Genomic DNA, 15,857 nt, shown 5'->3' with positions numbered 1-15,857 from the left:
TTGAGTAAAGAAGTTTAGTCAGTACTTCTACTTTCACCAGAGTATTTGTAAACACGAGTATCTGTACTTCTACTTGAGTAAAGGATGTGTGTACTTTTACCATCTCTGCTCTCCAGAACCATCATTGCTTCAGATGCTCTCTGCGCTGAACGACCTGATTTCTGAACGAAATGCTGGTCTGATCTCTCTCTCTGAATGTAATGTGTAGAGCCAATGGTCTTTGGTGCAGTAATCCATGGAGGCCCTGAGTGTCAGCAACACATTTTTCTGTCCCACACACACACACACACACACACACACACACACACACACACACACACACACACACACACACACACACACACACACACACACACACACACACACACACACACACACACACACACACACACACACACACACACACAGGCAGCATCATTGACACCTCAGAGCTAAATATACCGCGAGCGACAACGACAGGTGAGCGGCCTTCACTGCTCGGACACAGGAGGTCATCGGGTATGAGTGTACGATTGTGAGCGGAGGTGTGTGTGTGTGTGTGTGTGTGTGTGTGTGTATGTGTGTGTGTGTGTGTGTGTGTGTGTGTGTGTGTGTGTGTGTGTGTGTGTGTGTGTGTGTGTGTGTGTGTGTGTGTGTGTGTGTGTGTGTGTGTGTGTGTGTGTGTGTGTGTGTGTGTGTGTGTGTGTGTGTGTGTTTGTGGGAGGGGAGGTGTTCGAGGGTCTGGAGATTGTAAACCTCTTGCTCATTGCTGACTGAGATCAGATCCAAACGCAGCCCAGTTTCTGGGTTCCCCCTCTTCTCTAAGCCAGCTGGTCTGGCTTAATATCACTTCTTTCTTTCTTTCTTCTCTTTTTAACTTTCTTTCTTTTTTTTAAATCCTTTTTGTTTGATACAAAGGATTGACTGATCCAAACCCACAGCTGGAGCTGCTGGGGAAAACTTCCAGGTGAAGACAGAACGAAAAGCACGGGTGAGTTTAACGTTCGTTGAACGGACGATGCGTTGGTGTCTTCGGGAAATATGATAAAAATGGCTGAAGGGAAGAAAAGATGGTTACCAGACAGAAACAGAATAGAGTTGAAGTTGGAGATTTAAGTTTCTGAGGAATTTTATTTTTATTTTTTGACCTCTTGGTGTCAGCGGGGACAAACTGAACACAGTATTTGGATCCTAACCCATTAGCAACCATTGCTTAGACTCGTGTTGATTGTTTTTTCTGATCGTTTGAATCCAATATTCTGTATTTTTGCTCTGTTTTGGTCTCCACCAACTCCCGCGGGAAATATCCGTCTCTTTAGCTGCTAATGCTATGTTCGCCAGCTACTCTTTGACACGTATATTAAAATGAAAGATATATCCGTTAAGTGTTTCTTTCCTTTTAGAATACTTTTGGATAAATACCTTAAATATGAACTGTCATTTTTTTATTTGAAAGTACATTTTACTGTTTAAATTGCAAGTCTTCAGCACTCTCTGGTGGACAGACGTTGTACTGTTTGTAATTTGTTTACGATTTATTTGTTACTAATCGGCCGACATATAAATATATATATACATACATCTGCAGTTTTAGAAAATGTCTTCGACTTTCAGTTTTAAGGTTCAAAATGAAAAGAGTTCATTTTCAAGTTCACCATCATTGCTGTTAAACGCTTTTTACTCTTTAATTGAGCAATAAAGCCCTCACCGTGTGAACAGAGGAGATAAGGGATTGTGGATTTTAATCTGAAGCGAGGGTCTCAGATTGTTTGCTGTCACAGATTATTAATATATTAAACCGTTTGTTATTTGTGATTTTAGGCTGTATTAAAAAAGATGTGATTTCACTTGTAGGTTTTAGATGACAGAGAATAATCATTACTGGTTAATTAATCCATTTTTAAAATAGTTTTGGCATTAAGGAGGTCTTGTTATATCAAAGATTATTGAACTATGTGTACAGTAAACTACAAGTGGAACATCCCGTACAATTGTTCTTTCTATTTGAAGTCATTAAAGGAGCATTTAAGATGCAATAATGAATATGTTTGAATGTGAGAGGCCTTTAATGCTAAACTCAGAGAGATTTATCACCAGTTCTGCTGTTCTCCGTTCAGCGTTTCCGTGTCTCTCTCCTTGATGTTTTAGTTTTACGACTCACAACTGTTTTAGTTTGGCGTCAGCAGCGTCCCTTCCAGCAGCTGCTTTCAAAGGAAAGGCTGTAAGTCTCTGACCACAGCAAACAGGCATCGGAGCTGAAATACTTCGACTTTTTCACATTTTAAATGAATATTATTATAAAGTTAGATTTAAAGCAAAAAAATACCCCAAAAAATCAGAGGATTTTATGTTTTTTCTTTTTTTTCTACGATAAACCGAATTCATAGTTATTCAATTATTCATAATTTCATAATGTTTAGACAAAATGTCCTAAGGATAAAATGTCTACATCTTCAACTATTATGAATGTATATATTAAAGTGATTTTTCTAAATATTATACCATTATTGAGTTCATTTGTTTGTTGATGGACTGTTGCTCGGGCCAACACAGACTTCTGAAGGCATCGGCTGTAATTGATTGGCACATTTTAGACAAAGTGTTAATTATTAAAGTCACTTTTATATAAAATAAGTACAATTCAGTGTGAATGTGAATATTTGAAATGAAAATGTCACCCTGGATTATTAAACATTTTTATTTGGCTATTTTATGACATATTTAAAACCAAAAAGTTAATCAACATTGTCAAATTACGGTTAGAAAAAAAAAAAAAATGGTTATGTGCAAAATGATATTGAATAAACAGGGATGTGTTGAGTTGAATCAAGGTGCACTTTCAGTATATTCCACTGAGAGGCAGTGTGAACCTCAATATCAAGCACTTTGGAGACCTGTTGAAAACATGAATGCAAAAAATAAACTTGGAAAGAAAATGTGTTTCCTATCATTTAAGAGAGACGATTTCTCACTATTCTTATATCCTGTGTGTGTGTGTGTGTGTGTGTGTGTGTGTGTGTGTGTGTGTGTGTGTGTGTGTGTGTGTGTGTGTGTGTGTGTGTGTGTGTGTGTGTGTGTGTGTGTGTGTGTGTGTGTGTGTGTGTGTGTGTGTGTGTGTGTGTGTGTGTGTGTGTGTTCAGGTGCTTTCTGACAGTAAACTGAAGCACCGCTGGACGGAGACACGGAGGAAGACATACGGAGCTGAAGGAGGAGGTAAACCTCAATTTAGTGTGTGTGTGTGTGTGTGTGTGTGTGTGTGTGTGTGTGTGTGTGTGTGTGTGTGTGTGTGTGTGTGTGTGTGTGTGTGTGTGTGTGTCATAAGTGTGCGCGTGTATGTGTGAGTGTGTAAGTGTGCGCGTGTGTGTCTGGGAGTGTGTGTGATGCAGCGCGTGCGGGTCTGACACGCCACAAACAACAGGAAACAAACAGAAGGGATAATCCTCCTCTCAAGTGTCTGCGGATCTTTGCTCCTCACAGCAGATTCAGAAGTCTCTCGGCTCTGAGTGTTTAATCAGCGGTGACTCTGTGGTTTCTTATCCGGGGAAGGAGCTCCGTTTACGGGCTAAGTGCGGAGCCGCGGACCGGTAGATCTAACCAGGCTGGGGGCTGGTGGAAACACTCGGTAAACTTTTTGTGAGGAATATACTTTTCTACAGCAGCTCTTGGTAAGATACTGAACAAGAGTCTGGTAAAAGTGGTGTTGTAGTTGAAGGAAGTTTGAGCTGTTTCTTTAAGGCACTTTTTATTTTTCTGTTCAGGGATTATATCTGTTCTCTTTACACCAGTTGTTCCCAGTCGTTTTACCTCAACTTGAAGGAATCATTGGCATTTTTACCATCAGGGCTGGATGTAGCAATGTGGGGCACGTGGAAACTAAGGCATTGCCCCCCTTGTGCGTAAAGATGCCGGTCATAGATTGTATGTCTACTTTTGTGAGGGTATGTTTTTCGGGTTTGCAGCAGGATTATGGTAAAAAAAAATGTAGGATATATATATATTTTCAAACTTGGTGGAAAGGTGTAGCCTTTATTTATGAATAACCTGTTAAATATTGGGACATATTTACAAAAACGTTGCCATTAAAATTCTGTTCCAGGCTATAGTGTCATCTCTCAATGGTTCTTAGTGTATTTGCCTAAAATGAAGTAAATCGGTAGAAGAAGAGTTTGACTTTACGTGTGTGGGTCATTTTAGGCGGGTAAAACATGTATGGTAATTGTACAGTAATCAGTTAAATGTTGGTAGTTCTTTACAATAACTTTATTATGTATTATGCTGTTCACGGCTTTAGTTGAAATGAATCTTCTTAAATTGGTTCCCAGTGTTTTTTTATCTCAGAAGATGTATATCAACGTTTAACCGGAATCGTTGGTACTTTTACGCAATTACGGATTAAGCAATTTTGCGGTCCTGTGTTTTTTTTTTTTTATTGGTCTGTTGATTTGTTTGTTTGTTTACCAGCCCAATGTTTGTGTGAATTTAAAGTACATGGCAGATATATTGTAGATTTTAAGTATGTTGGTCATTTTAGAAGTTCACGTTTGCCGACAGCTTCTTTTCCCCGGCAGGATTACCGTTAAACTACTTGCCGAATTTTTCTGAAATTTGGTGAAAGTGTGTAGCGTTGGACGAGGAAGCACTCATAACATTTGGGAGTGGATCTGAATTAGAGGGCAGATATAGAGCTGGGGAATATATCGGTATTATGGTGATATTAAAATTATAAACCTAATTTTCTAGATTTACTAGACGGTTTAATCTGTTCTATCATTTACCTTTAACCGCCTAGTCAGAATATCCACATTACTGATGATATTTATCGACATAATTGCCATGACGATATTGAGATATTTGATGGAAAATATCCTGATAAATGATGTTTCACTTTGGTGCGTTCATGTGGTGTCAGAATACTCCGAAAAATAAGTTTCTGATTCATAGAAACAACTTTAAGGTCTAGTTTAAACACTATAAGAAATACAATACAACATATCTTTCTCACGAGCACACACAAGCAGGAAGAAAGACTTACCGACTCGTTGAAATGGGAACATCTGAGGAACCAATGGATGTACAGAGAAATCTCACTGGTTTATTACTTTTATAGAAAACTTAAAAACATGTTGATTCTTATTGTTCTGAATGAATGGCTTTTTTTCCGACGATATCAGAATCAGAATTCCTTTATTTGTCCCGCAACGGGGAAGTACACATTATTACAGCAGCAGAAATATAGTGCAAATAAAGTAAAGACTTACATAATAAAAAAAGTATGCACGTGTTATTAATAATAAAAAACGAACCTGTCGGCAAATCTTTACAAATACGTTGTCATTAATATTCTGTTCCAGTCTTTAGAGTCATCTCTCAATGGTTCCCAGTGTATTTACATAACCCTTCTTGAGTGGATTTCACTGCGTTTCTTCTTGGAAATAAGAGATGGTGATATCCTGATATGAGTAGATATATATTGAATATAAAGGATTACTTTTATACTAAAGAAAGATAATTCTTAGGCAGGTTCTGATGATTTCTGAGTATCTCTCTTTGTTGTTCTTAGAAATCAGAGATCATGGCATCCTGATATGCAGTGTTACTCATACATCTGAGAAGGTGTGAGCTTTCTTTTTACTTGAGTGTCTTTGCTTAAGAGAATGTAGTATCCCATAAAGATCCTAAACGCGATATCATGCACGTATGCTGAGCATGTGGTGTCTGTTTCTCCGAGTGACTCATTCCCTGCTTATAGAGGGCATCCCTCCCCAAACCACATTTATTAGATCATGTTACCCTCTTCACCATCCGACACTTTGAGAAGGACTTTAATTTAGCCTCTATTTGTTTGTCAAAGTCGATGAACCCTTTGAACTTTGTTGAAATAGTAGGGCCTTCTATGCTTGGTGTCGTCCAAGCATGACTAATGCAATTTCTGTACTTTTTTATATCTTGGAAGCGCTCAGAAAAGCCCCTTATTTTGCTGAGGGGTAATTATGTGTTTATGGTCAGAAAGTCTTTAAAAGGCTGATTTGTCCCACCACAAACACTAGCCTCTACAGACAGCTTTTGAAATAACAAGTTCGGGGTTTTTAGGGGTTAGGCTAATGTTATTAAATTAGCTTATTTTTCGTACTTTACTAAAGACTTTAACAACTTTCTCAGTTTGTTGTCCTGACTTTAGGTGGTGTTCATGTGAATTTTCCAAGTGGGGAACTACCTTTTAGTATTTCTTCTTGACTCTTTAATACTGGATAAAACGCACACCCAGTAAATATGCACTTTATGGCAACAAACACAATATCATGCTAACAACCTGAGGCTAACAACATGCTAACATGACTCAGGTATAAAGTTAGTGCTGTTTTTGTATTGCAGTTTTAACCCTAGTACTTCTTATGATAATAGAAAAACATGTCTCGCTCGCTGCTTTTCCCAAATATCCGTCTTTATGGCTACATACATGATAACTTGCTAACAAACTGAGGCTAGCAACCACCTAGCATTACTCAGGTTTAAGGTTAGCATTGTTCTTGTATTGTAGTTTTAATGCTATTATTTTAGGAATGATATGACATAACCCTTTTTAGATGCTTTCCTACATACTTGTTAGTATGTTTAATAGAAAAACACTTTTTGCTCACTGCTTTTCCCAAATGCTGCTCCATACTACCATGCTAACAACAAGCTAACATGACTCGGGTTTAATGATAGCGTTGTTCTTATATGTAGTGTAAGCCCTGGTTGTGTTGGATTGGATCGTAACAATGTTATGAAACATAATCAGTGTACATTATGTTACATTCTCAAGCAAAAAATATATACTTTTTATAATAGAAAACACTTTTTAGCCTGCTGTTTCCCCATTTCTAGTCTTAGCGCTAGGCTAACTTAGCCATCTGCTGTTGGTAGCTTCATAATTTGCCAATAAAGCTGTATTGTAGTTTTTGCTGTATTTTAGGAATGATATCAAAAACAACAAGCATACATAAGTTAGCATATATACTTATCAAACATTTCTTGATATTACTTTTTGTAGCTTCATAACTAGCAATACTAGCATAACTTAGCTAGCTACATTCAGTAGGAACAAAGCTGTTCTGCCTCTTTATTCTTTTTTAACTGGTTTAAACTTCCATTTAGGTTTTAAAAAAGACCAACCATTGGGCTTCCTGTAAATCAGATGAGGCCGTCCACCTCCTTTCTGTATGACGGAGAGCCTGAGAGGCTAACAACAAGCTAACATGACTCAGATATAAAGTTAGCCTCGTCTCTATACTGTAGTTTCAACTCCCCACAGAGATATGCATTGTCCTGCCAAGTAACACAAGGGCACTGCCACATGTCGCCTATTACACTATAAATGTTCAGCAGTTGTCGCTCTCTCTGAAGTTGTTGGAAAAATAATTGTTTTGAGAGGGAGCAGCTGAGGACTGCAGGAGAGGCTGATTTCTAGAAACCAGTCGTATTGTTGTTTGGGGTAAAAAGTTCATTCTTTTTTATTTTTGGAGTCCTTCTGCTTTTACACGCAGGCTATAAATAGAGGGGAGGTTTGTGCGGTGGGTGGAGGTTTGCTGTCATCCTGGAAAAAGATCAAGCGCTGCATTAAATCACACCTACAGACACAGAACACGCACTGATGTTTTATTCTTTTATTTAATCTTTCCTCGTCATCTTGCGTCCTAAAATTCCCTTTTTTTCACGACAACATGCTGAGTGTGCTGGTCTGAGAGCTCTAAATTTAAACGGTGTTGATCCTGGTGCTGTTCTCCTGCAGCGTGACTCAGACTCCAGATATTCATGTGACGCTGTCTCTGGCATGTTGCTGCTCGCTGCAGACCGTCATGATTATTAATCAAAGGTTTTGGTTTGTTTTGGCAAAACACATCAATTATGGCTTCCAGTCCGACGCTGTCAGCTCAGATCCAGCCTGTTCTTAGAGAACAACATGAGAAGAGGTGGAAATTACATACATGAGGTTTATTGAGGCTACAGTTTAAGATTATTGTCTTTCTCTGGATTAGTTTGACTTGTTTTTCCATTTGATTGGACATTTTACTAAAACTTCTTATGTTTATTGATTTGATCTTTTTACTGCACAGTCTTACTTTCACTTTGTATATTTATAGAAATATCTTAATTGAATCTATTACACTAGTTTTTTTATTGCACATTTTACTTGAATTTCTTATTTTCCATTGATATTTGTATTCAATTTCTTTTAATATATTTTAAATTTCATTCTAAAATGGACAAACGCAATAAAAAGAACATTTTAATATTCGCACTTTTGAAGAGCTGGAAAGAAAGAATAATTAGCTTCTTCTTTTTTTAAAGCGATGATGTTAATTACTATCTAAGGAAAATGAAACATAAGAGCAACATTTCAAATAACTAAAAAAATGAACCTAAAGGGAAACACCTCTGCGTCAGAGGTCACACCTTCATCATCCTCTTTCATCTCCACGCTCCCAATTCCCTTCTCTGTTTCCTCCCGTGTGCCTCACCAGCGCTGCCAAGAACACCTGCCGTGTGTGTGTGTGTGTGTGTGTGTGTGTGTGTGTGTGTGTGTGTGTGTGTGTGTGTGTGTGTGTGTGTGTGTGTGTGTGTGTGTGTGTGTGTGTGTGTGTGTGTGTGTGTGTGTGTGTGTGTGTGTGTGTGTGTGTGTGTGTGTGTGTGTGTGTATCTGTCAGTGTGTGTGTGGACATCCAGTTAACTTCACGACCCAAGCTCTTAAGCTAAGACACGGGTCACATGGCACACACACACACACACACACACACACACACACACACACACACACACACACACACACACACACACACACACACACACTGGTAGTCCACCTTTTTAATCTGTCAGTGAAACACACATTGTCTTCTGTGTTTCGTTTCCTGTGACACACACTGCTTGTCGACTCCTAATAGAGAATATATTCATCGTCATGATTGGATGATATGAAGGTCACTGTATATACGAATTGTGATCAGGGTCCAAAAAAACTTCACCGGAACATTTTAGAACCTACAAAAAGTTTGTTTTCATTACAAACATGGTATATATACAACATTGTCCAAATGACCTTCAGTGTTTCAAATATTTGGGATGGAAATGGGGGCTTCACTTGCTTTGCATTTTGAAATATTGTACATTTTTACGTCCAGCTTCTTCTGTCCTATCATCTCTTCTCTGGGTAAATTACGTGCATTTTAGTCAAAGTTTCCCTGAAGTGCTGTCAGGTCTCTGTTGGTCTCAGCAGAGTCATTCATGGCTTTCCCGTTGCGTAGAAGAGTGAAGAATTTATAATTGTTGTGATTTAAACTGGCCTGTGGGGTTCAGGGTTAATGTGAGGGGTCTGAGCGAGGGGTCAAAGGTCAGATGTGGGGGCTTCTGTTTAAGTAGAAGTGTGTGTGTGTGTGTGTGTGTGTGTGTGTGTGTGTGTGTGTGTGTGTCTTAGCCTGTGTGTGTGTGTGTGTCTGAGCCTGTGTGTGTGTGTGTGTGTGTGTGTGTGTGTGTGTGTGTGTGTGTGTGTGTGTGTGTGTGTGTGTGTGTGTGTGTGTGTGTGTGTGTGTGTGTGTGTGTGTGTGTGTGTGTGTGTGTGTGTGTGTGTGTGTGTGTGTGTGTGTGTGTGTGTGTGTGTGTGTGTGTGTGTGTGTGTGTGTGTGTGTGTGTGTGTGTGTGTGTGTGTGTGTGTGTTAAATGGTCAGTTCCTCACACACTCCGATCAGGAACATGTGATTTGTCGTAGCTTATTTTTTAGTTTAGGTATTCAGTATAAATCAGTTTCTTACAGTTTGAGGAATACTTTCACAGTGTCTGTTCACCTGGAGTCTTAGTGAACGTGCACGGTGCAAGGGCTTATGGGTAACTGCAGGTCACAGACGGGTGCAGACATGTGAGGTCAGGAATCTGATTGGTCGATCCAACAGCCGACGGTTTCCCACCACATTTCAATCGAACTCTAAATCTGTCATTTTTGTATCTTTTTTTAATTTATTTTTATTAGAATACTAATCATCCCCTTCATATGGTTGTTATTTATATGAATTTATGAAGTATTTGGAACACATTTCTGTATGAATTGTGTTAAATCAATGTATTTGTAATGATGTCTCCGTATCGGCTCGTCCTCACACCTCAGCTCCACCCTTAGAGGAAGTTTTGTGGCGAGCGGTAAAAACTAAATCCCTTCTTCTCCTGCGGTTTCTTACAAAGATGTTTTTGTGACGCAGCCAAACTCATCAGGCTTATTATTTGCATATTGACTCCGGTAGTTCCAGTTGTGCCGCGTCGTTCCCCCCCGAGGAAGCCTGATTCTTGGGCGTGTCTTTGGGGGTTCGGGGGGGGGCTAGTGGCGGTGAATGGATGGGCGTGCGAACACATGCACAACGATTACATTCTGTATCACAGCAGGACACGATAAAAACACACACACACACACACACACACACACACACACACACACACACACACACACACACAATCCACCTTCTGCTAATTACAAGAAGAGTTCGTACATGTTTCTGTTTCACTCTTTGTCTCGTTCGTCACAGAATCAAAAAGTGTGTGTGTGTGTGTGTGTGTGTGTGTGTGTGTGTGTGTGTGTGTGTGTGTGTGTGTGTGTGTGTGTGTGTGTGTGTGTGTGTGTGTGTGTGTGTGTGTGTGTGTGTGTGTGTGTGTGTGTGTGTGTGTGTGTGTGTGTGTGTGTGTGTGTGTGTGTGTGTGTGTGTGTATTCTAATTGGTACGCTTTGTGTTTTCTTGCAGAAGTCAGCAGATTTGAAAAGTGAAAACCTGTGAGGATTTGGAAGTCAATCAAAGGATCCAGAGAAGAAGACGTTTTGAGAAAACAAGAAGAAGAAGAACCAAATAGCGAAGATGGGGAGGAAAAAGATTCAGATAGCTCGGATTATGGACGAACGGAACAGACATGTGAGTGAGCCGAAAAATCAGCAGGAGAGAACTCTTTAAAGTAGAGACACTACATACTGATATACACCTGAACATCAGCAGGAGGGGACTCTTTAAAGTAGAGACACTACATACTGATATACACCTGAACATCAGCAGGAGAGGACTCTTTAAAGTAGAGAAACTACATACTGATATACACCTGAACATCAGCAGGAGAGGACTCTTTAAAGTAGAGACACTACATACTGATATACACCTGAACATCAGCAGGAGAGGACTCTTTAAAGTAGAGACACTACATACTGATATACACCTGAACATCAGCAGGAGAGGACTCTTTAAAGTAGAGACACTACATACTGATATACACCTGAACATCAGCAGGAGAGGACTCTTTAAAGTAGAGACACTACATACTGATATACACCTGAACATCAGCAGGAGAGGACTCTTTAAAGTAGAGACACTACATACTGATATACACCTGAACATCAGCAGGAGGGGACTCTTTAAAGTAGAGACACTACATACTGATATACACCTGAACATCAGCAGGAGGGGACTCTTTAAAGTAGAGACACTACATACTGATATACACCTGAACATCAGCAGGAGAGGACTCTTTAAAGTAGAGAAACTACATACTGATATACACCTGAACATCAGCAGGAGAGGACTCTTTAAAGTAGAGACACTACATACTGATATACACCTGAACATCAGCAGGAGAGGACTCTTTAAAGTAGAGACACTACATACTGATATACACCTGAACATCAGCAGGAGAGGACTCTTTAAAGTAGAGACACTACATACTGATATACACCTGAACATCAGCAGGAGAGGACTCTTTAAAGTAGAGACACTACATACTGATATACACCTGAACATCAGCAGGAGAGGACTCTTTAAAGTAGAGACACTACATACTGATATACACCTGAACATCAGCAGGAGAGGACTCTTTAAAGTAGAGACACTACATACTGATATACACCTGAACATCAGCAGGAGAGGACTCTTTAAAGTAGAGACACTACATACTGATATACACCTGAACATCAGCAGGAGGGGACTCTTTAAAGTAGAGACACTACATACTGATATACACCTGAACATCAGCAGGAAAGGACTCTTTAAAGTAGAGACACTACATACTGATATACACCTGAACATCAGCAGGAGAGGACTCTTTAAAGTAGAGACACTACATACTGATATACACCTGAACATCAGCAGGAGAGGACTCTTTAAAGTAGAGACACTACATACTGATATACACCTGAACATCAGCAAGAGAGGACTCTTTAAAGTAGAGACACTACATACTGATATACACCTGAACATCAGCAGGAGAGGACTCTTTAAAGTAGAGACACTACATACTGATATACACCTGAACATCAGCAGGAGAGGACTCTTTAAAGTAGAGACACCACATACTGATATACACCTGAACATCAGCAGGAGAGGACTCTTTAAAGTAGAGACACTACATACTGATATACACCTGAACATCAGCTGGAGAGGACTCTTTAAAGTAGAGACACTACATACTGATATACACCTAAACATCAGCAGGAGAGGACTCTTTAAAGTAGAGACACTACATACTGATATACACCTGAACATCAGCTGGAGAGGACTCTTTAAAGTAGAGACACTACATACTGATATACACCTGAACATCAGCAGGAGAGGACTCTTTAAAGTAGAGACACTACATACTGATATACACCTGAACATCAGCAGGAGAGGACTCTTTAAAGTAGAGACACTACATACTGATATACACCTGAACATCAGCAGGAGAGGACTCTTTAAAGTAGAGACACTACATACTGATATACACCTGAACATCAGCAGGAGAGGACTCTTTAAAGTAGAGACACTACATACTGATATACACCTGAACATCAGCAGGAGAGGACTCTTTAAAGTAGAGACACTACATACTGATATACACCTGAACATCAGCAGGAGAGGACTCTTTAAAGTAGAGACACTACATACTGATATACACCTGAACATCAGCAGGAGAGGACTCTTTAAAGTAGAGACACTACATACTGATATACACCTGAACATCAGCAGGAGAGGACTCTTTAAAGTAGAGACACTACATACTGATATACACCTGAACATCAGCTGGAGAGGACTCTTTAAAGTAGAGACACTACATACTGATATACACCTGAACATCAGCAGGAGAGGACTCTTTAAAGTAGAGACAATACATACTGATATACACCTGAACATCAGCTGGAGGGGACTCTTTAAAGTAGAGACACTACATACTGATATACACCTAAACATCAGCAGGAGAGGACTCTTTAAAGTAGAGACACTACATACTGATATACACCTGAACATCAGCTGGAGAGGACTCTTTAAAGTAGAGACACTACATACTGATATACACCTGAACATCAGCAGGAGAGGACTCTTTAAAGTAGAGACACTACATACTGATATACACCTGAACATCAGCAGGAGAGGACTCTTTAAAGTAGAGACACTACATACTGATATACACCTGAACATCAGCAGGAGAGGACTCTTTAAAGTAGAGACACTACATACTGATATACACCTGAACATCAGCAGGAGAGGACTCTTTAAAGTAGAGACACTACATACTGATATACACCTGAACATCAGCAGGAGAGGACTCTTTAAAGTAGAGACACTACATACTGATATACACCTGAACATCAGCAGGAGAGGACTCTTTAAAGTAGAGACACTACATACTGATATACACCTGAACATCAGCAGGAGAGGACTCTTTAAAGTAGAGACACTACATGGGACTCTTTAAAGTAGACACACACACACACACACACACACACACACACACACACACACACACACACACACACACACTGTAGTTCCTCAATCAGCCGATAACAAGTCATGTGATCCGCACAAGAGGCCTGAGATATGACAACTGAGTTATGGGGGCTTATTGTCAATGGGGCTTCTGTAACACAAACACACACACACACACACACACACACACACACACACACACACACACACACACACACACACACACACACACACACACACACACACACACTCACAGAAGTGTTGTCTGGGGGAGCGGTTCCTCTTTTCCTGTTATTACAGGAAATGCGGCACACATGCTTCCTGACCCCCGTTAGCAGTCCTTCCTTCGCTCTGGTTGACGGTATTCTTCATGCTTTGGTCACATTTCTGGGTATTTAGTTTCCAAAACACGTCTTCTTTCAGACGAGTGGGACACAAAAGCATCAGCAAACACGCATTTAGACGTTGAGGCTGTAACCTCTGGGGAACATGCATACCTGAAACAAATTCTATGACAATACGTCCAATAACTGTTGATATATTCAGCTTCATTGATCTCCACGATGAATCAGGAGAATGGTGAAATCTATCCTCTGGGTCTCATGAATCTGAGACCCAGAATATATGCCTAATAATAGCACGATAGGAGATCTTTAAAGAAGTGATTTATTCTCCTCCGTGTTTTCCCCACATGACGTTCACGAAGCGTTAGTTTGGTCTGATGTACGATGGATGCAAACTGTATTTTGTTTTACTCGTTGAATTACATTTTTGTCTGAATCTAGGGGCAGAAAACCAAACGTTGTTAATTCAACAGCATTCAGCTAACATTTAACAATACTTCAATACATCCTAAATTCAGATCTTTATCAGCAATTCAATAATCATGATAATCTTTATTTGTATAGCACCTTTCATGGGTGCAGTCCAAAGTGCTTCACATAGACTTATCACGATATCACACAGAATACAGATGGAGAGGTGAAGCCCCTCCCTTTCCTCCATGGCACCTTATTTTAAAAAAGTTATGTATTGAAGTCAATGGAGAGAGAAAGATTATCTTTCGATCCCGTTTGAATTGTGCCACGAATTACACATATGATGTTTGTCAATTTAAAAGATAATTTTGAAAGTCAAAAAAATAAAAATGTCTCGTAACACTTTGTGAAACCGCTCAATGAACTACATCTCCCGTCTCGCACCACACACCAAGATGGCCGTCACGTTGGCACATTTCACTTCTTTCTTTCAGAATGAGGCGGAAAGTATTAAAAGAGGTGAAAATCACTCCAAGTCTGGGCACGTTGAGAGCTGTACACACACAAGGGGAGTTAGTCGGTTCATTAGAGCCAGCATGCGGGACCGGGACTCTGGGATTTGTAGTCTTTCTACACTGAACAAAAATATAAACGCAACACTTTTGTTTTTGCTCCCATTTTTCATGAGATGAACTCAAAGATCTAAAACATTTTCTAAATACACAAAATAACAATTTCTCTCAAATATTGTTCATAAATCTGAAAAAATGTGTGATAGTGAGCACTTCTCCTTTGCCGAGATAATCCATCCCACCTCACAGGTGTGGCATATCAAGATGCTGATTAGACAGCATGATTATTGCACAGGTGTGCCTTAGGCTTGGCACAATAAAAGGCCACTCTGAAACGTGCAGTTTTGCTTTATTGGGGGGGTCTGGGGGGGACGGAAAACCAGTCAGTATCTGGTGTGAGGGTTAGGGTTAGGGTTAGGGTAATGTTGTGAATCGAGTGGCCTGTGTTCGTCGTCCATAACATACGCCTGCCCATACCATAACCCCACCACCACCACGGGCCACTCGATTCACAACATTACCCTAACCCTAACCCTATATGTGTAATTCGTGGCACAATTCAAACGGGATGGAGAGATAATCTTTCTCGCTCCATTGACTTCAACACATACTTTTTCCGAAATAAGGTCCATGGGGCGGAAGTAGATGGGCGGGACTTCACCTCTCTACGAATATTAGGATTAACCTTTAACAATACTTCAATACATCCCTAAATTCAGATCTTTATCAGCAATTAAATAATAATAATAATAATCTTTATTTGTATAGCGCTTTTCATTCAACAAGTGCTTCACATAGACATATCAGGAT

At 39.8% G+C, this 15,857-nt stretch overlaps 1 protein-coding gene across 4 annotated transcripts in view; it reads left to right on the top strand.

Annotated features, from left to right (window-relative positions):
• The first annotated feature begins 686 nt into the window (after positions 1-686).
• Positions 687-15,857, top strand: part of LOC307025486 (myocyte-specific enhancer factor 2C-like) — a 32,384-nt gene continuing 17,213 nt past the window's right edge. Inside the window, exons 1-3 of one of the 4 annotated variants that reach the window (XM_079660208.1) lie at positions 687-970; positions 3,120-3,192; positions 10,739-10,903. In XM_079660208.1, coding sequence (XP_079516334.1) covers positions 10,850-10,903 — 54 coding nt within the window. In that variant the 5' untranslated portion in view covers positions 687-970; positions 3,120-3,192; positions 10,739-10,849. The remainder of the gene's footprint in view (positions 971-3,119; positions 3,193-10,738; positions 10,904-15,857) is intronic. The other 3 variants (XM_079660206.1, XM_079660205.1, XM_079660207.1) reach the window with 3 other exon arrangements.

This window comes from Notothenia rossii (assembly GCF_949606895.1).
Source record: "Notothenia rossii genome assembly, chromosome: 11".
Taxonomy (NCBI): Eukaryota; Metazoa; Chordata; class Actinopteri; order Perciformes; family Nototheniidae; genus Notothenia; species Notothenia rossii.
Note: the sequence above shows the minus strand (reverse complement) of the source record. Positions and strands in the feature narration are given on the sequence as shown.